At 55.7% G+C, this 23,833-nt stretch overlaps 1 protein-coding gene across 2 annotated transcripts in view; it reads right to left on the bottom strand.

Moving 5' to 3' along the window:
* Window positions 1-15,490, bottom strand: part of BCR (BCR activator of RhoGEF and GTPase) — a 123,380-nt gene extending 107,890 nt beyond the window's left edge. The window contains exon 1 of one of the 2 annotated variants that reach the window (XM_070276025.1): window positions 14,041-15,490. In XM_070276025.1, the coding sequence (XP_070132126.1) occupies window positions 14,041-15,355 (1,315 nt within the window). In that variant the 5' untranslated portion in view covers window positions 15,356-15,490. The remainder of the gene's footprint in view (window positions 1-14,040) is intronic. The other variant, XM_023646696.2, reaches the window with a different exon arrangement.
* Between the last annotated feature and the right edge of the window lie 8,343 nt (window positions 15,491-23,833).

Genomic DNA, 23,833 nt, shown 5'->3' with positions numbered 1-23,833 from the left:
GGAAAACAGGGACCTCAGTCCTACCACCGCCAGGGACTGGATTCTGCCAACAACCTGAATGAGCTTGGAAGGGGACACAGAACCCCAGACGGGACCACAGTCCCAGCTGACAGTCTGGCTGCAGCCTTGGCAGACCCTGAGCAGAGGACCCAGCTAAGCCGTGCGTGGAGTGAGGACCCAGAGAAACTGTGAGATTTAAAAACAAAAACACGAAAACCCTCACCAATCAGATTCTCCAGGAGTGACCAGCCAAGTGTGTGTGTGTATGCGCGTGATTTTTTAACTACAGCAGAGGCATTCTACACTGACAGCCAGGGCGGGTACCTGCTGCCTTCAAACCCTGCCCAGCAAATGCCCCCACTTCCCATAATCAGTCTGCTGACAATCTTCAGGCTTAGTGGCACTGAGCAGAGGAAAGCTTTGGCCTCCCAGAGCCCGGACACTTCCACGGACACCAGGCAAGACTCGGGCTCCTAACCATGCTATCCCGAGGACCCACAGGCGGTCCCAGTCAGATGGAAACCCCCAGACCTCTCCCAAGCAAACCCCAGCCCAGCCCAGCCTTTAAGAAGCCCCCTCAAAGCTTCAAAACAAAACAACTCTGAAAGGGACAGTGCATGGGTCTGACCCACTGCTCCTGGCCAGGTCTGCATGCCCGGCGCCCAAGCGGGGGCCGGTGTGGGTGTGTGGGAGCACACAGTGATGCTGCAGGTCTGAGGGGTCCCCACGAGGAAGGCCCGCCTCGGCTCTGATGTCCAAGGTCTTACTCACAGTCACGCCCCGTCACACCCCATCTTAGAATTCAATAAACATAAAAAGCGGCCCTCCTCCCTTAGGAAATAGCTCCAGTTAAGTCATATACTTGAGAGAGCTCAGTACTTTGGGGACCAGGAAGAAAAGAAAGAGAAAGAAACATCCATCTTCTATTCTCCTCGCAGATCTATCCCCTGCACTTGCAGGGTGACAGGCAGGGCACCCCGGTTCTGGCAGCCATGTCCCTGCCTGCTTCACCCCAGCAGCTCACTGTGACAGTTCTGCACCTGTGGAGTCGGGGAGCAGGCCCCTTGCTGGCTTCTTGGGGGCGCCGCCGCCCAGCCCAACACAGCGCCACTTCCACGAGAAGCCCCAGGCTTCCTGAGCAGGGAGAACAAAGTGCCTCTCCCAGCCAGCCGTGGGCCGTGTCAGCCCACTCGCCCTCCCAGACTTCCTTGTCAGTTTCTGGAACCTGAGACTGCAGACTTAGCAGTGATAAATAAGCAACCACAGGGTTCACGGGGCTGGAGACGCCGGGAAATGACAAAGGAGTGCCGGGACCCAGTCTCCGACGCTTCCTCACACCCCCGTTTCTACAGCCCCGCACGCCCCTTTCTGGAGCCTCGGCCAGCCCTCTCTGGAGCCTGCTGCGGGGACCCGCACCATCTGGCCGCTGAAGAAATACCACAGGAGGAGAAATCAGACTTATGTTAATAATCACAACCCAGACTGTTAAAATTCTAACTGTGGCTCACCAGCTGCTTCGGTGGACGCGGGTGGGTCCAAACGACCGCTCCGTAACAAGATGCCCATGACAAGATGCTGTTCAACAAGGGCCTCCCTACCGGGCACCTCCGAGCCTGCCCCAGCACACGGTGGTGTCAGATCTCAGACTCTTACTCCAACTCCACGGAGCCCCAAAGCCAGGCTCTGCGCCTGACACCCCTCAGCACAGGGCTCGCCACCACGTTCCTCTCCACCCACCCTCTGCTGCCAGCCGCAGGGACTCCACTCCCACCACCACCCTTTCAGTCCCCTTGCCGGTCACCTCCCTCTGTGCCCACCACACGGCAGCCCTCCCTGTCCCCTCTCAGAGCTTCCCTGGCGCCCCCACCCCAGCCCTCCTGAACCTATTTCTGGCCTAACTGCCGTCTTCATCTCTCTCCCCTCCTGATCATCTCCCCCCTCACTCACCTCCCCAGCCCCCGGGCCCCAGTGAGTCATGTCCACGCCCTCAAAGAGCGGTCATGTGCACGCCAGGTCCTTGTGACCTTGTGCAAATCTACATGGCCCTTGGCTGCTGTTCAGTAGTAACCTGGCCACTCCTCCGCTGCGGCCACCAACCTCCCCACAAGACCCGCACACACCTGGATCACCTCCCTGAAGGCCCCAGTTGGACCACCTGTCCCCCAGGACTCCATCCCATCGGTCACCTCCTTGGCACATGCTGTCCATCTCACTCTTCCAGCAGACAGGGACAAGGCCCTGCCCCAGGAACTGAGCGGGCCCAAGGGTGGCTATTCAGGGAGCACCCAGACCCCCAATCCAAAAACACTGACCATGCAAACACCCTCCCTCCCAACTGCCAGAATCCTGGGCCATGTCCACAAGCAGTGCTCCGGTCTCCCCTTCACCCAGTTGCAGCCTGGCCCCTGCCTGCTCCACCACGACCTCCCAGAGGCCACTTCCCTTTTGCCTTTCTGCACCATAAACTCCCCCACTGCCCTTCCCGCCCCGTCAAGGACTTCTCTCTCCCGTGCGGCCCCCAAACATGCAAGGCCGCCAGTCTGCTCCGGCCTTCCTCTCTCCATACACCCCCTCCCCTGTTCCCATCCGTCCTCTTCCTTCCTGGCCTGGACCTTTCTCCCAAAGGCCCGCATCCTGCTGCCCAACCTGAGGCCCTCCAGGACAGCCCTCACACCCCCAGGCTCACACAGCCGCCTTCCTTTCTCTTCAGTCACCAGCCCCACAGTCAGCTCACTCTTATCTTCTCCACCACCCCCCATTCTCACCACCCCTCAAGACAACAAATCCAGGTGCCCCGACTCCCACCAGACCATCTCACACCCTAATGCCAAACTCCCCGTCCTGAAGCAAAGCTCCAAAGGCATTCTCTCCCCTGCTCAACAACCTTTGGTAGCTCCCTATTGCCCTCCAAGAAAGCACAACATCCTCAGCCTGGCTTCTGGGTCCTGCATAGTATGAGCCCAACCCCTCTATCCATCTTCACCTCCCTGTTGCCCACATTTTACACCAATTCTCCAAACAAACAGATCCCGCTATTACCTGAGCATGCTAATGCTTTCCAGCCTCTGAGCTCTTGCCCACTCTAGACTCTGCCTGGAACATCCCCACCCCGTCTTCCCCAAAAACAAGGGACAGGCATGAGGCTTGCCCTCCCGCACACTCCACGGCATTGCTGCCTCTGCGGAGCCTTGCCATCGGTCCCAGGTTACGGTATTTTAGGGGCCTGCTTGTCCCTGCTCCCACCCTGAACTGCAGGCTCCTTGCACCCTAGTTAAGAGTTGATTCTGAACCTTCTATTTCTGATGTCCTAGGACACCTGGACACCCTCCTGAAGAACGTATCCGTGTTTTCCCGTCAACTCTGCCTCTTAAAAAACACTGAATGCTTAACACTATTGAACTCTACACTTAAAAATGGTTAAGATGATAAATTTTATGTTATGTGTAATTTCTTCCACTTTAAACACTGAAAATGAGGGAGAGAGAAAGGACCAGCAAGGCAGGCTCAGCCAGATCCTGGTGCCACTGAAAGTCTGTCCTTCTGCCTTCACGGGATTTTGAAAATGGTGACTTTTTGAAATTAAGAAAACACCTGTAAAGTACATTTCAGGTAACAATCTGATGCCTCCAGATACAAAGGCTGCCGCTTTCACCCGTGTTCCTAAGAGAGAAAGCAGAAAGCTTTCAGAAGTCAATAGTCACAAATGGGTTACATTTTCTAGACTAAAGTCTTACATTTGGGCAAAAACAACTTACAGTCATGCACCGCATAATGACGTTTTAGTCAACAAGAGACCACATATACGATGGTGGTCCCATAAGATCAGCACCATAGAGCCTAGGTGTGTGGTGGACTAGACCATCTAGGTTTGCACAATGACAAAACTGCCTAAGGATGCATTTCTCAGAAGTATCCCCGTTGATAAGCGACACATGACTACTGCTTTTGCACGTGCTGACTTGCGCACACGCCCACAAAGAGAACACTGTGCTGGCCATCCACCTAAGTTATTTTGCAAACTCAGGTCACCAGGACTTCCAGCCAATCAGACAACAAGCATGGCAACCCCCATGCCTTGGAGAGGACAGGAGAAATGGGCACTGGCATCGCTGGCCCCACTTGTGCATCCCCCGGCTCACACCACTGCTGTGTGCGGAGCCACTCCACAACCTCAGGGAGTATCACGAGAAAAAGATCCGCCCCCATGGCCAGCCTTGTGGCCTAGTGGTTAAGTTCAGTGTGCTCCATTTCAGCAGCCTGGGTTTGTGGGTTCAGATCCCGGGCGCAGACCTACACCACTCATCAGCCATGCTGTGGCAGTGACCCACCTACAAAATAGAGGAAGACTGGCACAGAACTTAGCTCAAGGACAATCTTCCCCAAGCAAAAAAAAAAAAAGATCCCCCTGTCTATTCAATTACAGAAGAAGTCCGAATGAGCCCTGCAAATGGCCTTGAGTCCTTCACCTAAAACCTTAGACAACTCAGCTATTGGGGACCCTGCTGCTCCTCCATGGGGACCCCTGTGAGGGAAAGCACTCTGCAAAATGCAGCATGTGACTCATAGCACCGTCCACCCTTCTCCCTCGAGCAGGGGCCTCAGTCAGCTCATGTCTTCGGGGTTTACTGTCCAGCCACCACCCAGGCCTGGCAACAAAAGGTCTGAGGAAGAAACTCTGAAGACATCATGCTATGCGGACAAAGCCAGATACAAAGACGAGCCTTTATGAGTCCCTGTATATGAGGTCTAGAGGCGTCAAATGCAGAGACAGAAAGAGAATGGTGGGTGCCAGGGGCTGGGGGAGGGAGAGTAAGGAGCTTTTCTTCAATGGGTAGAGTTTCAGTTTGGGAAGATGAAAAAGTTCTGGAGACGGGTGGTGGTGACGGTTCACAGCAATGTGAATGTGCTTAATGCCCCTGAACTGTAGACCTGAAAATGGTTACCACGGTCTACCTTATGTGTCTTTCACCACAATAACAAAGGGGGGGGCGGGCCCTTGGGAAGACAGCCCGCGAGGTCCCAGATGGAAAGGCCTGCATCTGAACAGCAGGTTCCTGATGGACAGACCTGCAAGGTGGAGCGACCAGGCCAGAGGCCGAAATAAGCTCAGTCACCCTGGCCCCGCCTCCCCGTGAGCCTAGCAACCTTTCAGCCGCCAGCGGGCTTCCAGCATCCCATTGCCCCAGGGCCCCTCCTCTGGTCCCTCCAGAACCTCCACACATGGCCCTCTCAGGCCTCAGGGCCTGAAGACAGGTCTGGCCAGGATCCCCATGAGTCCGCAGAGAGCCCAGGCGGGAAGCAGGGCCCAATCCTGCGTGCATGAAAACACCCTCTGGAATATCATGCAGCTGCAAAAAGGAATGAAGTAGTGATGTGTGCCACAACATGAACGAACCTTGAAAACCTTATTCTAAGTGAAAAAAGCCAGACACAAAAGGTCACACGTTGTACGATTGCATTCATGTGAAATGTCCAGAAAAGGCAAATCTACAGCCAGAAAGTAAAGCGGTGGGGTGCCAGGGGCTGGGGGGAGAAGGGGGGTCATGGCTGAAGGGAGCACAGTTTCCTTTTGAGGTGATGAAAACATTCTAAAATTAGACAGTGGTGATGGTTGTGTAACTCTGTGGAGATACTGAAAAACACTGAACTGTGCACTTTACATGAGTGAATTCTATGGTGTGAATTACAGCTCAGTAAAGCTGTTTAAAAACCACTGCCGCCACTCAGGAACATAGCTCCTCATTGACAGGGAAACCAGAGAATCACCTGCCCACGGTCATCCCGGACACCAGACAGGATGGAACCTGCATTCACCTCTGGGTCTCCAAGCAAAAGGCTTTCTAGAGCTCTCAAAAAAACAGCCGGGAGGGAAAGAGAGAAAAACCCTCCCACCAGGTGTGCGGCAGGTCCAGCTGTCCCAGCCCCTCAGGAAGTAGGGGTCAGGTGGGGCTGGAGGACGGTGGATGACAGGGATGGTGGATGGTCACTGTGGGTTGGGAGCCCATCCCCAGCTCTTCCCTGAGCTCTGCAGCTCACAGAACGGACCGGCTCCTCATCCACCCCAGGGGCTGCCCCAGCCCCGCAGGGCCAGGCCCAGCTCTCCAGTGTCCTCCGCACACGGTACACAGGGCAGCACCCCATGGTCTGCAGAGCCCTGGGCAATCTGCAGGGGGAGCCTGGATGTGCCCAAGCGTCAGTCATGCCCAGAGCTTCCCGTCTTCATTCTTTATTTCCTCTGAAAATAAGAAAGTCTGCGGTCTGTACTTCCTCTCTTAAGGCCTTACGATCACCAAGAATGAGAACAGAGTGGTTCTGAGCCTTCCCTCTACAAACTTAGCGGAGCTCGATGACAGAAATCAAGAGGTCTCTCTTTCTCCAGCTCCTGGCTTCCACGGCCTCCAAAAGCCACACGGCCAAGTGGTCCAGGAACACTGCAAGAGGACCCCATTCCACCCCACAGCAGGTGGCTGTGAACCCAGCACAGAGGGCTCAGGTGACGTGGGTGTGTGGCCCCTGGTACTCCAGACCAATGCCATTTGGGCTCAACACTAGATGAAGAAGCTGGCTTTCATTTGGGGCCATAATGCAGAAAAATATATACTGTACTTTTAAGACGTGAGAACTCCACTCAGCCCAGAAGGACACACTATGAGAAGGAATGGAGGGGGACGAAGGCCATGGCAGACCCCTGGGTCCCCCCGGAGCTCCTACTGGGCACTCTCGCTGAGCAGAGTGGGTAAAATGGCCTGCACCTACTGAATCAGGCATTTCTCCTTTAAAGTCTCTTGCTAAGTGGTATTCAATCAACAGAGATTAGATGCCTGAGGGGGCGACTCTGTGAGACCAGACAGGGGCCAGACCACCAGCAACCACCACTCCACACCCTCACACGCCCACAGACCCCCCCAAGGAGGAGGTCGTCCCCTCCAGCCGACAGGATTAAGTCCACACGCTGGCTCCCGGGCAAGTCCAATCTTCCACCTTCAAAGTCTGCATTCTTTCCCTGGACTAGGTCGACATACGTTGCCTCTAGATCACTTCTAGAAGGTTCACTTTGTTACATGCATGGTTGTATGCGTTTATCTCACACGCAGAACATCTCTCGCTGCTCTAGCGGCGTATCAACTTACCGAGCAGCATTTTTTAAAAGAAAGCATGTTGGGCCTTTAAAGTCAAGTGAATTTTCAAAAGCTCTTCTCAAGCCAGCAGAGGCCCTTGAGTGGAGGAGCCCCTCGGCTGCTCCGTCCCCGGCTCTGCTGAGCTGGCTCCCCCGTGGCTGGTGTAGCAGGTCTCTCCCTCTCTAACACATCCCCTGGTTGTCTCCTGGCCAGTCAGAGATGCCCACTTCCTAGTGCTTCCGGGGCCATGCACCTGACCCTCTGTGCATGTCGCCGGCCCCACTGTCACATCTTCCCAGCCAGGCCTTGTCCCTCTGCACCTCCCAGAACCCGCTCACAGCAGAGCACGGCCAGCAGGTTGCGACCTCCCACCACCACGCCATCCTTCACTCTTGGATGGAGAAGGCGGACGGACAGGCAGTGTCCCTCCAACATATCTGTCCTCTGGGCCCTTCGCCACACAACTCACTGGAGGAATCTTAGCAAAGTGCCCCAGGAGGATGTACGCAAAGTTAGGAAATTTTGCGGGAGATTTGTAAAATAAGAGAGAGAAACAACATCCCTGGCTGGCTGACACTGTCACGGACCTGCCTGGAGGCTGGGACCGGGCGATTCCTATCGTGACACTTCAGCTTACGTGGCCATCTCTCCAGCAGACTGACAATGACCTGCTGGGAGGCCTGTCTCATGATACTCGGTGCCATTTCCGCCTGAAATATGTTTGCTGAGTGACTGACAGAGACCCCTCCACCTCTGGGGGTCGCTCTGGGCCCACTCTCATGTGACTGGCATCACCTCAAGGTGTAAGGAGAGAGGCCAGCTGCTGACTGCCTGACCTTGGGTGAGTGTTTGTCTCACACCCCCTTAGACCCAGTCAGCCGACAGCATATAATTATGATAATAATCCTGCTCCAGTCACTTTACAAGAATGTTCCGAGGGCACATGAAACAGCCTCCACCGAAGCCGTACTCACTACACAAGTGGGGTGGCGCTGTCTTCCCACCCTAGCCTTCAGCAGGCGCCACGATGAACCTGCCAGCCGTGTCTCCCTTGAGCACCAGCCACCACTCCTGTCCACAGTCATTTTGCAAGGTCACAGCAGCCAGCGCTAGAAGCCCAGACAGCTAATTAGCAGGCCCCAGTCTGAGGATTCGAGAAGCTCTCTAAGGTCGAGCAGGGGAAGACAAAGCTTCAGCAAAGAAAGAAAAATAACCTCCAGGTGATCTCCAAACCCAACAAGTTTCTCTGCTGGGGCATCTGCATCATTAGGCCCCCACCAAACCCACTGTGGCTTATTAGATGGGTTAAGCAGGGTTGGGCCAGAAGAGGGAAGGGTCCGAGCCAACGGAAACCTCAGAGACAGGGTCTCATTCCATCTCTGCCCCACAAACACCCACAGCACCCAAGACAGAGACAGATCCACGTGGGCTCACACCACCACCGTCGCATCAAACACAGTTAAGGACCCAGAGTGAGGGACGTCCTATGGGACACGGAGGCACGACAGACTCTGTCCTTGTCTTAAGGATCTCACCACCCTGAAGAAGGAAGCCAGACAGACACAGGATTAACAGGAAATAGCTGCAAACATACAGCTAAAGAAAGACACACAGGTCGGGAAGACACTAGGACATTACGAACATTTGTTTTTGCGTTGTTTCTGAAGACAAGGCCCATGGAGACAAGGCTTTCCACAAACCTATGAGTAAAGGCGAGACAATGTCCACGGAGACAGCGCCTGGCATCACAGTAGATGCTCGGTAACGCCTCCGAGCAATTGAATGGGGAGAGGTGGTCCCCTCGATAAAGGAAAGGTAGGTCTAAACCAGGATAAAGAAGAAAGATACGGAAAAAGCTGTGTTAATAATTTAAAATTTTAAAGAACTGAAGGAAAGGATCTTAGTGATGACAGAGGCCACCCCCTAACTTCTGAGAGGAGCAGAGAGCCGCGGCAGCACACGAAGCATTAGGCCGCAGCTCTCCCAGTGCCCGGCTGAGCTGGCCTGGCCTCCCAGGCTGCCTACGGCCACACGACGCTTTACTCAAATTCTTCCTAAAACGTGACCGGGGAGGCCACACAAGCACCAGCTCTCTGCTGTGGCAGCCTTTTCCTCCGGCGCCCAATTAGGGACTCGCTGAGTGTTGTGGGTTGAACTGTGCCCCACCTCCCAAATTCATATGATGAAGTCCTAACCCCCAGCACCTCAGAGCACGACTGAATTTGGAGACAGGGTCCTGAAGGAGGTGATTAAGCTAAAATGGGGCATATAATATGACTGTGTCCTTCTAAGAGGAGGAAATTCCGGACACGCAGAGAGATACTGAGGGGTGCGCACGCACAGAGGGACAACCATGCGAACAGGCAGCAGGGAGGGGGCCGTCTGCAAGCCAAGGAGAGAGGCCTCAGAGGAAAACAACCTGTCAGCACCTTGATCTTGGACTTCTAGCCTCCAGAAGTGAAGAGAAAACAAATTTCCGCTGTTGAAGCCCCCAGGCTGTGGCATCCTGATGTGGCAGCCCCAGCACACTAACACACGGGCCATGCAAAGCCAGGAGACAGCACCATCACTAACAGGTGTTCTCCTGAAGAGAACACACTTATTAAGGACCAGAGATGGGGGTCACGGATGAGAATGCTGCTCCCGACAACGTCCAAACCCTTCTTGAGTGGAATAAGCCAGACGCAGAAGGACAAACATTATATGATTCCACTTACAGGAGATACTTAGGACAAGCAAACTTACAGGGACAGAAAGTAGAGTGGTGGTTGCCAGGGGTGGGGAGGGAGGAGAGTTACTGCTCACTGGGTACAGAGTTTCTGGTCGGAGTGATGAAAAAGCTCCAGAGCGGACGGTGGTGATGGCTGCCCAACACTGTGAATGTACTTATGCCACTGAATTGTACATGTTAAAATGGCACATTTTGTTACGTATAGTTTACCACAACAAAAAAAATAAACCTATCACATGTTACATAAATATTTTAATTAAAATTACATTTTTTCAAAGAAGAAAAAAAAACCCTACAGGAGCCACAGTAACTGTATTCCAGTCAGTCAAAACCCCCATGGGGTTCATAGTTAATTTACTCCACCACTGCCCTCTGAGCCTTGATCCGAAAAGCAGCTTCAGTCAAAACCCAGGCCTGTTACGTGGCAACCTGAGAACACCTGAAGACGCCCGACCATCCACTGGGAACATGGGGTCCTCCCAGAGCACAGGCATGAGCTGCCGCCCCGGCCTCTCCCAGGTGGGCTTAAGTGCATGGCTCACCTGGACTCCGGGTGCTGGTGAGGGCAGCAGTCACATACACAGGCCCTCTGGGCCACAGGACTCCTGGCCAAGGAGGGGCTGTGGCTGCTGAAGCCCGAAGCAACAATAAGGCAAAAGGGAGGAATTGGGGAGGCACGTTCCCTGGACCCAGGCAAACCAACAGCACCCCCACCTTCTTCTTTGGTGAAAGGCTCTAGAATGCTTCATTCTGTTCCCCAAAAAAGAAAGTCATCCTTCCTGAGCTAGGGAACCCTTGTAAAATCTGATCTGGACTCCATTTCCACCCTGTTGATGACTTAAGTGGTCTCAGACTCCGCCTGGATCGGTCCACTCTGCCTCCGGTGATGCAGAGCAGCCTGTACTGGATCCAGAGGCGGCCACAGGCTCTGGTCTAAAGAGATGATGATGGAGCCAAAATGAGGCCGGCTGACCTTTTATGGCCCCACAGTTACTCACCCAAACTGGTCACCAGTCCATTCAATTACTCAAGGCAAAAACAAAGCAGGGATCATTCTGGTGACAACACATTGCCAGAATCTAAAGGGCAAAATTAAGCTGCTTAATAGAAATGTGAAAACACAGGGCAGCAACTCACACAAGAGCCCCCGAAGAAACACAAGAACTGGGGTCACATCTCACAAGCAACACTTGGAAAAGGGCCAAGACACAAACAGGGATCCCTGCCTTCAAAACGCACACAGTCTGTGCTACCATGTGGATGAAACTTGGGGACATGATGCTAAGTGAAATAAGCCAGACACAGAGAGAGAAATACTGTCTGATTCCGTTTATATGAGGTACCAAGAGTAGTCAAATTGCAGAAACAGAAAGTAGAATGGCGATTGCTGGGGCTGAGGTGGGGAACGGGCAGCTGGGCTTGGAATTTCAATTTTGCAAGACGAAGAGAGTTCTGGAGGTAGACGGTGGTGATGGTTGCACAACAATGTGAACGCACTTAATGCCACTGAACTGTACACTTAAAAATGGCGAAAATGGGTTATGATGGTAAATTTTTTGTTAGGCATATTTTACTACAATAAAAAAATTAAAAAGCACAGAGTCCAGAGTCACAGGGGGTGGACATGGGTGTCCCTGAGCCTTTGCTCTCACTGCTCCTGGAGCAGATGGCTCTCCCCACACTCTGCCACTAGACTCGTGTGATGGGCAAGGCCCCTCTTTAGTGCTGCTGCTTCCAGAAGCTTCCCTGACCTCACTCCCTGTGAATACATAAATGATGTGTGCATTCCTCTCTCCCATGACCTGTAAGCTCCCAGACGGCAAGGAGCACGCTCTCTCCTTCCATGGAACCCGCACGGTACAAACAGAAGGGCCTGCGCACAGCAGGGCTCACAGCTGCTACTGAGCCCACCGGCAGGCCCTGGGTGTGCGGGGCTGGAAGGATGCCTGGACTGACCCACGCTCTTCAGGTGGGAGGAACACCCTGAGGCCACCACATCCAGGTGGAATGGCTCTGCACTCCCACAGGCCTGGAGTTCCAGCTCTGCCACTTCTTGGTTGCGTCTTCACCTGCAGATGGGCAGCCCCACCACTGCAGGGTGTAAGAGCCCACGAGGGGCCCTGCAGGAAGCACGCTGTCACCACGCCTGGCTCATGGTAGAGGGAGGTCATTTCCCCTCCTTCCCTCAGACACCAGTGGCCCTGAACCCCTGAACGCAGAAGTATGAGAGCCGGCATCCACCCAAAGGGATTCTGAGGCTATGAGAGCCGGGCCCCTGGTTGTTGTTGTCTGCTGCTGCTGCTCTGGGGAATCAGGGTGACTTCCACTCCCTCCTCACACTGATTTTCCCCATTGTCCCTTTTCAGAGGCACAGGCCTCACGGCCATCTAAAAAACATCAGTAAACAGTCTGGACAGAGACAGATGGCTGAGCCCCTCCTTCCCGGCCAGCCACAGTCCTCAGAGAACAGAGCAGGGCGCGGAGTCTGAAGGCTCCCAGAGCTAAAACAACCAGGAGAGAGAACACGGGACCTTTAGGACATTCAGAGAAGGATCCAGAAAGTCCCAAGAGGGAGGGCCAAGTTGTGAAATTAATTCCTCAGCCATTTACTGAGCACCTTCCCTGTGTCACACACGGCACTGGGCTCTCCCGTCTACAGGAGCAGGAGCTATGAGAGGCAGGTGAGAGGAACTGATGGGAGCAGGGAGGGCCCACAGGGAGGCCACTGAAACACCTCCACCCGAATGCACCCCACTTTCCGGAACCTCAGAAGTGCCCCCCTGAAAGAGAACGCCGTTTCAGATTGCAGGCCTCCATCAAAACCTCTCATTTTCTTCTTTATTAACAACATTCTGCCAGACCACGGCGCTGAGGGCCAGCTCGAACTGGCTCGCTCGGCGGACAGCTGGCCAGACAAGGCTGGTGCCCACTGACCACAGGGCAATCCTCCAGAGCCCAGACGAGCTGACGTGCCTGCAAAGCAGCCTCCTAGATACTACAGGCTTCCACCCACAACGAGGGCCTTAGGGCATGCAGCTGGGCCAGGCCACAGGTCCCAGCAGCTCGCCACAGCCACCCCCAGCTGCAAAGGGAAGATCAGCAACTGGCTGTACCCAAAACAAACAGGACAGAGTGCTGATCACAAAAAGGCCACTGAGAGAGCCCAAAATAGCCTCACTTGTTTCAAGAGGATTCTGAAGAAGGAAGCACATCCAACTCCATCAGCAGAAAAAGAAAAATCAATGGAGCGGAAAACCAGATCAGCCCAACAGGGACCAGGACTGGAGAGACTCGGGGTAGCCTTACAACGCCACCCACCCCCTCAGCCTCTCCCTACCCCAATCGCGAACTATGCCCGGATCTCAAAACCTAGTCCCACCACCCCAACACCTAATGGCACTTGTACGCAGCCCGGAAGTTAAAGACACAATCCCACAGGTTTAATCTTAGAGCCAGGAGTCAAACCATGGATTGGGAGCCCGAAATAAGCACCAGTGGGCACTGCTCCTTGGCAAAACGAGGAGGCAGAAGCACAAAGAGGGATCAGAAAATGGAGTAGGGGTAAGATGCACCGAGGAGCCCGGGGGTGAGTAATGACGGTGATGTCTCCCATCAAAGCTGGGCAGATCAGAACGGGTGTGGCTCAGCTTGGGCCCTGGATAAAATCTTCACCCTGCTGATTTTCGGTGGCCCACTGAGTCAGAACGGCTTGTCACCTTACTTCCTTCTAATTCACATTCTCACCTGCTCTGACTTGTGTTTGGGGCTGTTGGCTGGCAAGTGAAGCTGACACTTCGATGGCCTGGGAGCAGCCAGCACATCTTGGGTTCCCCGAATGTGTCATGTCACTCTTCCACAACAGGAACCGTGGGGTGGTGGGAAATGTCCAAGACACACAACAAACCTTGCCAAAAGCAACTGATCTAGGCTGCAGAGATGACCCTCTCTTTATACTGTCCCCACCGCTTAGCTTGGAGGGGTCAGAGAGCGAGGAGATGACCGTCCGCCCAGGGCATCCTGGTCCAGACCCACAGAGAAGCACACCACTCTAGAACCACAGGAACAAGCCACCTACCATCCACACACCACCCTTGTTCCTCCCCCCTCCACATCCCCTTTTCTATCCCCTACTGCCCAAGGGTTTCCAGCCAGGGTACAGGTGTGGCCACCCACGGTGGTGGAGGTACCCACCTGTGTCTCCATGGAAGGTGCCATCCTGAGGCAGCCTGCCCGACAAGCTGTCCCCATCGCTGGGCCAGATCTGCCCAGTCTTGCGGACGCCCACGATGGTGGCTTCCGACACCACGACCTGGCCCTGCCGGTGGCGCTTCTGACACTGCGGCGTGGGGGGACTGCTGCTGTCCAGGGACTGCTGCGAGTTCTGCGAGGGCGAGCGGCTCTTGTCCCGGAACATGCGGTAGGTTGTGGGGCTCGGGGACACGCGGCTGGACTGGCCGGAGGAGAAGTCCTCCTCGCTGGAAGTGAGGTTCTCGTTGGAGCTGCAGTCCGGGGTGTAGCCGCCTCCGCTGTCTTCGAAGCTCCGAGGGGAGCAGGACCTGCGCGGCCAGGTGAGGCGCTTCTCCTGCTCCGATGTGCTCTGGCTGCGCAGGAGCGGACCCTTGCCCTCCCCTTCTACCATCATGCCCCCGACGTAGATACTCTGGTAGGGCTGGTACTCCAGGGGCGGCCAGGGGGGCCTGCTGCCGCCATTGGCGTTGATCAGGTTGTCCTTCAGGAAGCGGGGGTTCAGCTCGGCGTCTTCGTAATCACCGTCGAGGCCGCAGCTGCTGCTCTCCGAGGAGCGCCCCCGGTAAGAGGGTCTGGGCGCGTCCCCCAGGCCCGGCCCGACGCCGTGCTGGGACTTCTTGCGCTCCATCTGCATGGCCTGGCTGCCCAGGGAGCTGATCCGGTCCGACACCTCTTTGTCGTTGACCTTCACCAGGCCGCGCTCGTGGTGAAACTCGACGTTCACGTAGAAGGGCTTCTCGGGCTCCGCTGCCCCGGTCTGGCCGTGGCCCTTGCGGATCCTCTCGAAGTTGGACCTGAGCGCCGCCACGCTAGTGGGGGGGCCCCGGTCGTCCCGGTCCGCAGGCGCGGGGGCCCCGGGTCTGCGGGCGACGGCGGGCCTGGCCTTGCCCGGGGAGCCCTCTCCGTCGGGCCGGACCTCGGGCTCCTCGGCGGGCGGCGGGTCGGCACCGTCGGCGGGCGCGGGCAGCGGGCGCGGCGCGGGCGCGCGGGGCTCGGCGGCGCCGTCGGGGGGCTGCGCGGCGCGCCGGAAGCCCCAGCGCTGCCGGTCGTAGCTCTTCTTCTCCTTGGCCAGCAGCGTCTGCAGGTAGATCATGCGGAAGCGCTCCTGGTTCACCTCCTGCTCCAGGCGCCGGATGGAGGCCTTGCAGCGCTCCAGCTCCTGCTCGATGTCGCCCACCGAGCGCAGCTCCATGCGCGGCGGCTCCGAGTCCGGGAACTGCGCCTTCCACGCCTCGGCGAAGCCCACCGGGTCCACCATGGCGCGGCCGGCCTCACCTGCGCCGCCGGGCTGCGCGGGGCCCGCCTCAGCGGCGGCGCGGCGGCCTCACCAGGCCCGGCCCGGGGCTCCGGGCGGCCCCCATGGCCCGCGCGGCGGCGGCGGCGGCGGCGGGCGAACAATGCCCGCCCCCTCCCGGGCGGCAGGTGAGGCGGCGGGCTCGGCTCCCTGGCGGCGCGGGCGCGGGCGCGGGGCGGGGCGGGGCGCGCGAGGAGCGGGCGCGCGCGCGCGCGCGCGGAGACGGGCGCGGGGCTGCGCGCCCCGCTATTGTGTGCGGGGCTCCTCGGCGCTGCGCGGGCTGGGCCGGGGTGCGCTGCCCTCGCTCGGCCTGGCGCCGCTAGCCCATGGCCGCCGCCGCGCGCCTCTGCTCTCGCCCCCGCGCAGCCCCGCGTCCCGGCCGCCGCCGCCCGGGCGCCGCGCTCGGCTCGCCCGCTCTCCGCACTCCCGCGCGGCCCGCACTCGCGCCGCAGGAAGGGGAGGGCCGGGGGCGGTGGCCCGGCGCGGCTGACGGAGCCGCTCGGGCCTCTTAAAGGGGCCGCGCCGCGGGCGCGGGGCGGGGGCGCGGGGCGGGGGCGCGGGGAGGCCTCTCCTCCGCCCAGTCGCTGCCCTCCTTCGGGCCCCGCGCTTGGGGAAACTGAGACCCCGACGGCTGCAAACCCGGCAAGCCCGGCCGTCCGACCCACTCCGGAAACAGGAACACCTGGATCCTCATTTCCCCACGCCTCGGCGGCCACTCACCAGCGTCAGGGCTGAGCGCGCTAGGGGCCACCCAGCGGGCTGTACCCAGAGTGGAGCCGGAACAGGCAGGTCACTCAGCGAGCAGGCAGGGCCAGGCTGGGCCGCCAACGCCAACCACCCCAAGGGGCCTCCAACGCTGTGGACCCTGGGTTGGGTGATGAAGCTACAACTGCCACACGGGCTTGTCACAGAGATCATCAATAGGAATTTCTCCCCCAGGTCATTCAATACCTACGCCTCCCTTCCTGCTGTCCTGAGCCGTGTGTTTGTCCGCTGGCCTCTCCTGAGCAGTTTTTCAGGGGTTGCCTGACTCAGAACTTACCTGATTGGTCTCCCTCTAAGGGGGTGGCCAGCCTCAACCATGGCCAGCAGGGCTGGGTGGAAGACAGGACAGCCCAGGGCAGGCAGTGAAGTAAATCTTTGCCGGTAGCCCACGGAGGCCCAGAGATCTTAGACACACAGCAGAAAGCACTCGGTAGGGAGTCTGATGGGCGAAGAATGAAAATACCGAATTCAGCCTGCTAGGTGAGGGGAAAAGGAAACAGGATTCATCAACTAGAGAGCTGGGCTTCAGTCCTGGCTGCCTCTGCCTCTCTGTGCCTCGGTTTCCTGGGCGTTGAAATGAGAACAAGTATACCTTCCTCTGAGGGCTGTTGTCCCTGTGTGGATGTGAGGGATTATCTTGTCGTTCCCCCAGTTCCAGAGCCACGCAGAGCCGATGCCCCAACATCTCATCTAGAGGAACGGAGCCCAGGGCTAGTGGCCAGGAGGCCTGGCTCCTGTTCAGGTCTCCTGGACTCAGGACTTTGTGACCTGGACAATTCCCTTCCCTTCTCTGGCCCCAGGGTTTTTTTTGTTTTGTTTTGTTTTGTTTGTTTGTTTTTTAAGATTTTATTTTTCTGTTTTCTCCCCAAAGCACCCCCGGTACATAGTTGTATATTTTGGTTGTGGGTCCTTTTAGTTGTGGTGTATGTGATGCCGCCTCAGCCTGGCCTGATGAGCAGTGCCATGTCGGTGCCCAGGATCCCAACCGGCAGAACCCTGGTCCGACCAAGCGGAGCTTGGGAACTTAACCACTCAGGCACCGGGCAGGCCCCTGAGCCCCAGTTTTGTCCTCATATGTAAAACGTTGTGAGCACCATGTGTAAGCACCCCACCGGGAAACATAAAACACACTCTGAGACATGCATGTGGTGTTCGTCCCATGATCGCTTGTTCACATCTGTGCCCTTGATGCCCTGGGACGGGCGCTTCCAGGCACTTCCAGGCGTGGCTCACTGCCGCCCTCTGCAGGCCTCTCCACGCTCGGGCTATCTCCTCAGGCTATCTCCCCGCTGAGCCCCCTTGGCCCCTCCAGCACAGCTCCTTTGCACGCAGATCTGCTGCAGGTAGGCAGGGCCTGTGTAAAGCCTGTATTGCATGCGAGGAAACAAAAGGAGTTGATGCTCTGCATTTGGGTCCAGACAAAGTGAGGCTGGAATCCCAGCAGTGCTCACATCCTCAGTGACCTCTTCTTTAAAATGGGTATAATAAATCCTGATCTCTCGGGACGTGGCACAGCGGCGTGCCAGCAATATTGGCTGCCTTCCTCGGATGACCTCAGGGAACTGTGGGCTCCTCAGGGGATTATCACTCACCACCTGTGAAGGAAAAGGATACTGTGGAGAGGTGGCTCAGCTATCAGTGAGGTGTCCTTTCCTCTGGTTTGCAGGCCCCACTCAGCCCCACGTTAGATATTGCACATAAGCACACTCACTTGAGAAGCTCTGAAGCTGTTTAGTTTGGGTTTGTAGGCTCTACTCTCTTGGCAGAGCAAATGGCTTGTTGGGCACAAGGACACAGCAAGATAGTGGTCTCTCCCCCGTGGGATAGCTTCTTCTGGCCCCGAGGACACTCCTCCCATTCTCATTCCCTTCCCGAAGGCGCTCCCATGCCGAGTCTCTGTCCCTTCCTGCAGAGCTGTCTTGTCATCCATCCCTCCGGAGGAAGGGAGGAGTGAAGAGGGAGCCAGGGGCCAGACGCATGACACTCTGCAGTGCCCCGTTCAGAGTCTGTCCCTAGCTCAACCTATACTCCCAAGGACAGAGATGTGTCTGTCTTGTTCCCCAGTGACGCCCCCCCGCCCCCACCCAGTGCTCAGCGGATAGTGGTGCTCAGCCAGTGCTGGCCGCAGGAGGAACCCGACATGTGTGTGGCCCGGAGGAGCGCACAGCCCAGGGAGAGAGGTGCACGTGTGTGTGTGTAAGGGGGTGGATAAGGCAGGCAGAGCCAGGCCACAGCAGAGGTGTGTGCGAGTGTGCGGGGATCCAGGAGGAGGCACAGGTTGGCAGAACGCTTGCCGAGGAGGTGACATCGAGCTGATCCTAAGGACGAGGAGCAGAAAGGCGAAGAGAGGGGGACTTCAAAGTTGTTGGTTAGGAGATGAGACTGGTGTGGGCGGCAGGAGGTGACATCCGAGGTGAGGAAGGGCCTTGCAGGCTTGTAAGAAGTTTAGGTTTTATTCTAAATGCAAGGAAAAGCCTCTGGAAGGTTCCAAGCCTGCACTGTCTGATAGAACTTTCCACCGTGATGGGCATGTTCTGTACTCGGCTGAACGTACGGCAGCCACTGGCCTCCCCACGCGACTCCTCAGCACCCAAAATGCGGCGGCTGCTCTGAAGACTGAATTTCTAATTCGATTTAAGTTTAAAGAATTTAAACTCAAATAGCCACAGTAGCTGTTGTAAGCAGTGGAGTGACTTGCTCAGATTTGTTGTGTGGACAATTGAGGGGCAGGGGCAGGGGTGGGAGCAGGGTGAGCAGTCAGGGGCTGTGGCATTGGTCCAGGTGGGGGGCTCTAGTGAGCCAGACTAGGGTGGAAGCACGGCGACAGAGAGAAGGGTCAGATTCCAGGTCTGCTCTGGACTTGTAGATGGACTGGATGCGGGGAGAAGAAAGACCAGCTACGGGGTGGACAGTGGGTTCTTGACCATGACGGAGAGGCCGGGGTGCCCACGTGAGGCCTCAGGTGCCCACAGCCCATCCACAGGGAGGAGTCAGGTGGAGAGAGGGTGAGACTGGGGTGCTGAGGGGGCACCAAGACCAAGACAGAAAGGGAAGTGTTGTTAGTGAAGAGGCTGTGTTTACGGCCACAGGGCTCGAGGCTCTCCGCCTGCCTGCAGGGGACCTCATGGGGAAGGGCAGGGGCTGGCCTAGGAGGGAAGAAGAGGCAGAGAGACTGAGAAGGCACTGGCCTGGCAGTGACAGGGATCTGGGAGTCCTGCGGGGTGCAGACTCCGTGAGGAGGGCAGGGCCCCTGTGCAACGGCACTGGGCCCTCGGGTGGAAGGACACTGGTCTGTTGCAGTGAGGCCAGCAGAGCCGCGGGGCGCCCTGAGCCTGGCTGCACATGCTGGAGGCTGCTGGGCCACCGGCGCCAGCCCCAGGGGACCTTCCCAGGGGTGCCGCAGGCGAAGGGACTTCACCGGGGGCTCCACAGCTGTCCTGAGCATCGAGGGACGTTTATTTTCTTCATATCATACTTTTCTGAATCCTTTATAATGAAAATGTCTATCGTTTGTAATTTAAAAAAAGATACTAGTTTTTGTTTTTATTTTTTACAGCTTTATTGAAGTATAATTGACCTGAAATAAACTGCATATATTTGAAGTGCATGTTTTGATGAGTTTTGGTATCTGTACACACCTGTGAAACCATCACACAATCAGATAACAAAGATTTCCATCACTCCCAATACATGTTGTCATTATTTTTTTCATCTGAAAACTAGAACAGGACAGGCAAGTGGGATTCTTGGTGATATCTCTCCTCAGTTTCCTTCATTTTCTGGGATGTAGTTTTATGGCTCTATAATTTATTGAAAAATCAAGCACACACACACTCATGCACCTTCAGGGGTCCGTGAGCCCAGACCACGTTTCGCCATAAAACCCTCCCTAGGGCTGCCCTCTCCCTTTGCTGGAAGGAGACGCTGGGACCCAACAGCCCTCTCTGCTGGGCAGAACACAGAACTTGTGATGCCTCAAAACCTGGGGATGGAAACAACCCAAATGTCCACCAGCAGATGAATGGATAGACAGGGTGTGGTACATCCATACAATGGAATATTATTCGGCCATAACAATGAATGCAGGGGCCAGCCCCAGGGCGTAGTGGTTACGTTTGGTGCACTCTGCTTTCAGTTGCCTGGGATCGTGGGTTCAGATCCTGGGCATGGACCTAGACCACTGTCAGCCATGCTGTGGTGGCATCCCACATATAAAGTGGATGAAGATTGGCACAGTTTTTAGCTCAGGGCTAATCTTCCTCAAGCCAAAAAAAAAAAAAAAAAAATGGAATTCAGTACTGATAAATGCTACAACATGAATGACCCTTAAAAAAATTATGTTAGGGGCCGGCCCACTGGTATAGCAGTTAAGTTTGCATGCTCTGCTTTGGGAGCCCTGGGTTTACGGGTTCTGATCCCAGGCACGGACCTACCCGCACCGCTTATCAAGTCATGCTGTGGCAGGTTTCCCACATATAAAGAAAAGGAAGATGGGTGTGGATGTTAGCTTAGGGCCAGTCTTCCTCGGCAAAAAGAGGAGGATTGGCAGCAGATGTTAACTCAGGGCTAATCTTCCTCCAAAAAAAAAAAATTATGCTAAATGAAAGAAGCCAGTCACAAAAGACCACGTATTGTATGATTCCACTTGCATGAAATGTCCGGAATAGACAAATCTATAGAAATAGAAAGTAGGTTGGTGGTCGCCTAGGGACAGGGGGATGGGAGGAGTGGGGAGTCACTGCTAATAGTCCCTGAGTTTCTTTTGAAAATATTCTGGAACTAGATAGTGGTGATGGCTGCATAACCTTGCGAATATACCAAAAACCATTCAATTATACACTTGAAATGAGTGAATTATATGTGAATTATATCTCAACAAAGCTATTATATTAAAAAACAAAAATCCCTGGGGATAAGGTAAGCCAGCCTTGAATCCCTGGGTGGGAGCAGCCCCTGGACCTGCTCACTGAGGGGTAAGGATGAGCATTTTTCTAGCATCTTCAAGCTTCCCACTAGCCCAGGGATTCACCCCCATTTCACAGATAAAGGCATGTTCCCAGGTCACCTAGCCTTTCAGCCATGGGCAGACTTGAGAGCCAGTCCTCCAGCTCCAGAGTCTGTGTTCATTCTGAAGTCAAAAGGCCCCATTAGTGTGAAACTAGGAAGGCGCTGACTTGTCCTTCAAATGTCCAATTATTCATTTTAAAATAGACTGGCCACCCTTGCCTTCCTCAGGGGCATCCTGAGCAGGTCTGCCAGCTCCAGTTGAGCAGAATGTGCACTGCACAAGGGCATATATCAAAGGGGACACCATTCCCAGCTTCAGCTGGTAGGTATGAATACTGTTGGTGACAGCAATTGTAAAAATATGTCTTCTTACAAAATCAGTTTATAATGGCGGTTCTCTAACAGATGGATATCAAATGGCTTGAACAAGGATTGCTGTTTTTTTAAATTGAAGTGAGATTCATATAACATAAAATTAACCATTTTAAAGTGAACAATTCAGAGGCATTTAGTACATCCACAACATTGTGCAACCACAACTTGTATCTAGTCAAGAAATATTTTCATCACCCCAAAAGGAAACCCCACACCCATTAAGCAGTTGCTCCCCATTTCACCCTCTTTCCAGCCCCTGACAACCACCAGTCTACTACTATGAGTTTACCTATTCTGGACATTTCATATGAATATTCATACAATATGTGGCCTTTTGTGTCTGGCTGCTTTCACTTAGCATACTCTGTTCAAGATTCATCCAGGTTATAGCACAGAGCAGGACTCCATTCCTTTTTAAGGCTGAATAATATTCCATAGCATGGATATACTATATCGTGTTTATCCATTCATCTGTTGGTGGACATTTGGCTAGTGTGAATGATGCTGCTCTGAACACATGTGTACACATACTTGTTTGAGTCCCTATTCTCAATTCTTTGGGGAATGTACCTAGGAGTGGAATCTCTGGGTCATATGGCAATTTTGTTTAACTTTTTGAGGAGCTACATGGGTGCCTTTTTCTAATGCACGCAAAGGCGCCATGTGAGTGGCTACAGCGGCACTGCCTGTGACAGTCACACAGTCTTCAGGGTTCCCGTCCACCCAGCCCTCGCCAGCCACCCAGCCTGGAGCTGGGGGCTCCATAGATGTGATTTCCTTCCACCCTCGCAGCCATCATCTGGGCAAGAGGCAGGGAAAGCGGCTCAGAGAGGGGCAGTGACCCCCCCCTCCCATCACACAGCAATAAGTGGGGGCTCAGACTTGAGCCCAGCCTGTCCTAGTCCCAAATGGGTTCTCCTGACCACTGTGCCCTCAGGCAGGATTGTGAGACGTGGCATCATAAAGGCGGCAGGGCTTTCTGCCTGAAGACCTACCTGAGGCCAACTCGAAAGTTTTCTTCTTCCTTCCCTGCCCTGTCTGTACCCTCACCCTCTTTAGGGGCCAGAGGCCAGAGAAGGGCTCCCTTCAAGCGGGATGTGGCCACGTGACCCCCATCTGTCACCCATCATCTGTCATGTGTCAGCCCCGGAGAGCTCCAGGCAAGATCAGAAATCTGGGGCAATCAATAGAGCTGTCCTGAGTCCCGCCTGCCTGTGCTGTGCTGCACAGTGCCCGGCTGGGACCTCCTCCAGGCCCCCAGCCCCCCGCCCAGAGTGGGGAGCAGGGATCTCTGTGGGGCTTCGTTAGCCAAGGGCTCCGGATGAGCAAGGGTGAGGGCCTTCCCTCCCAGCCCCCTCAGCTGTAACTTCACCCACCTCTGGGTGAATCAATTATTGATGAAGCCCCTACAGCCGAGGGAATCCCAGCGGAGGTCCTGGTTGCTGTTCCCAGCTTTCACAGAGAGCAAAGGCGCCAGGACAAGATGAGCTTGTTCCTGAAGGCATAGCCAGTGAGATGGTCCAGGCTGTGGCTTCCAGTGGCCAAAGACCCAGAGAACCCTCAGGCCAGGGTTGCCACCCACCTGTGGGGAACGAGGGGGCCCTGGGGCTGCTTTGCTTCCCAGCCACCCACCATTTATCCCTGAAGATGGGGTGGACAGCAGCCTGGGGACAGGAGGCACCACTCCCGGACCAGCCTGGGGCGCAGGCTCAGGCAGGGGGCTGGCGGCCCTGGGTGCAGAGGAGGTGTCTGGAGTCCAGGAAGGATCTGTGCTGCCTGGAAGGAGGTGGTGTGACAGCCACACTTGCCGTCTGCAGATCAGCTTTCCTCAGGGGAAGGCCCGACATATGGGAGGTGACACTGGGAGGCCACAGCAGATGGCAGGGGAGCCCAGGGAGCTCCTGGGAGGGTGTCTCGTCTCAGGGCAGTGCCTGAGGCTTCTTGGGTGATGGGGTGCCCAGGGCCCCGAGTCTCCAGGAGCCCCTTCTCCCTCGGAAGAGGAGGGCCCTCACCGAGCCGTGTGCTGCTTCTCTGAAAGCTCCCCGTGCCCCACGCCTTCTCACGGCTTTCCTAATTCTTATTCATGTGAACATGTGAACGTGGCTGATCCACTATCCATCTCCGTGTCCCAGTTACCTAGATCTTAGGTAACCTCAGGTCACCTGGCTAAAGACGCCCTGGGTCCCTCGGGAGAGTGAGGTTCATCTGGAGCAGCTCCTCTCCTACCGCCAGGCTGGTATGGAGCTGAATGGATGTCAGCCTCCCCTACCCTCTGGGGGCCACAGCAGGGTTGGA

Source organism: Equus caballus, chromosome 8, assembly GCF_041296265.1.
Source record: "Equus caballus isolate H_3958 breed thoroughbred chromosome 8, TB-T2T, whole genome shotgun sequence".
NCBI lineage: Eukaryota > Metazoa > Chordata > Mammalia > Perissodactyla > Equidae > Equus > Equus caballus.
This window is presented reverse-complemented; position numbering and strand designations above follow the sequence as displayed.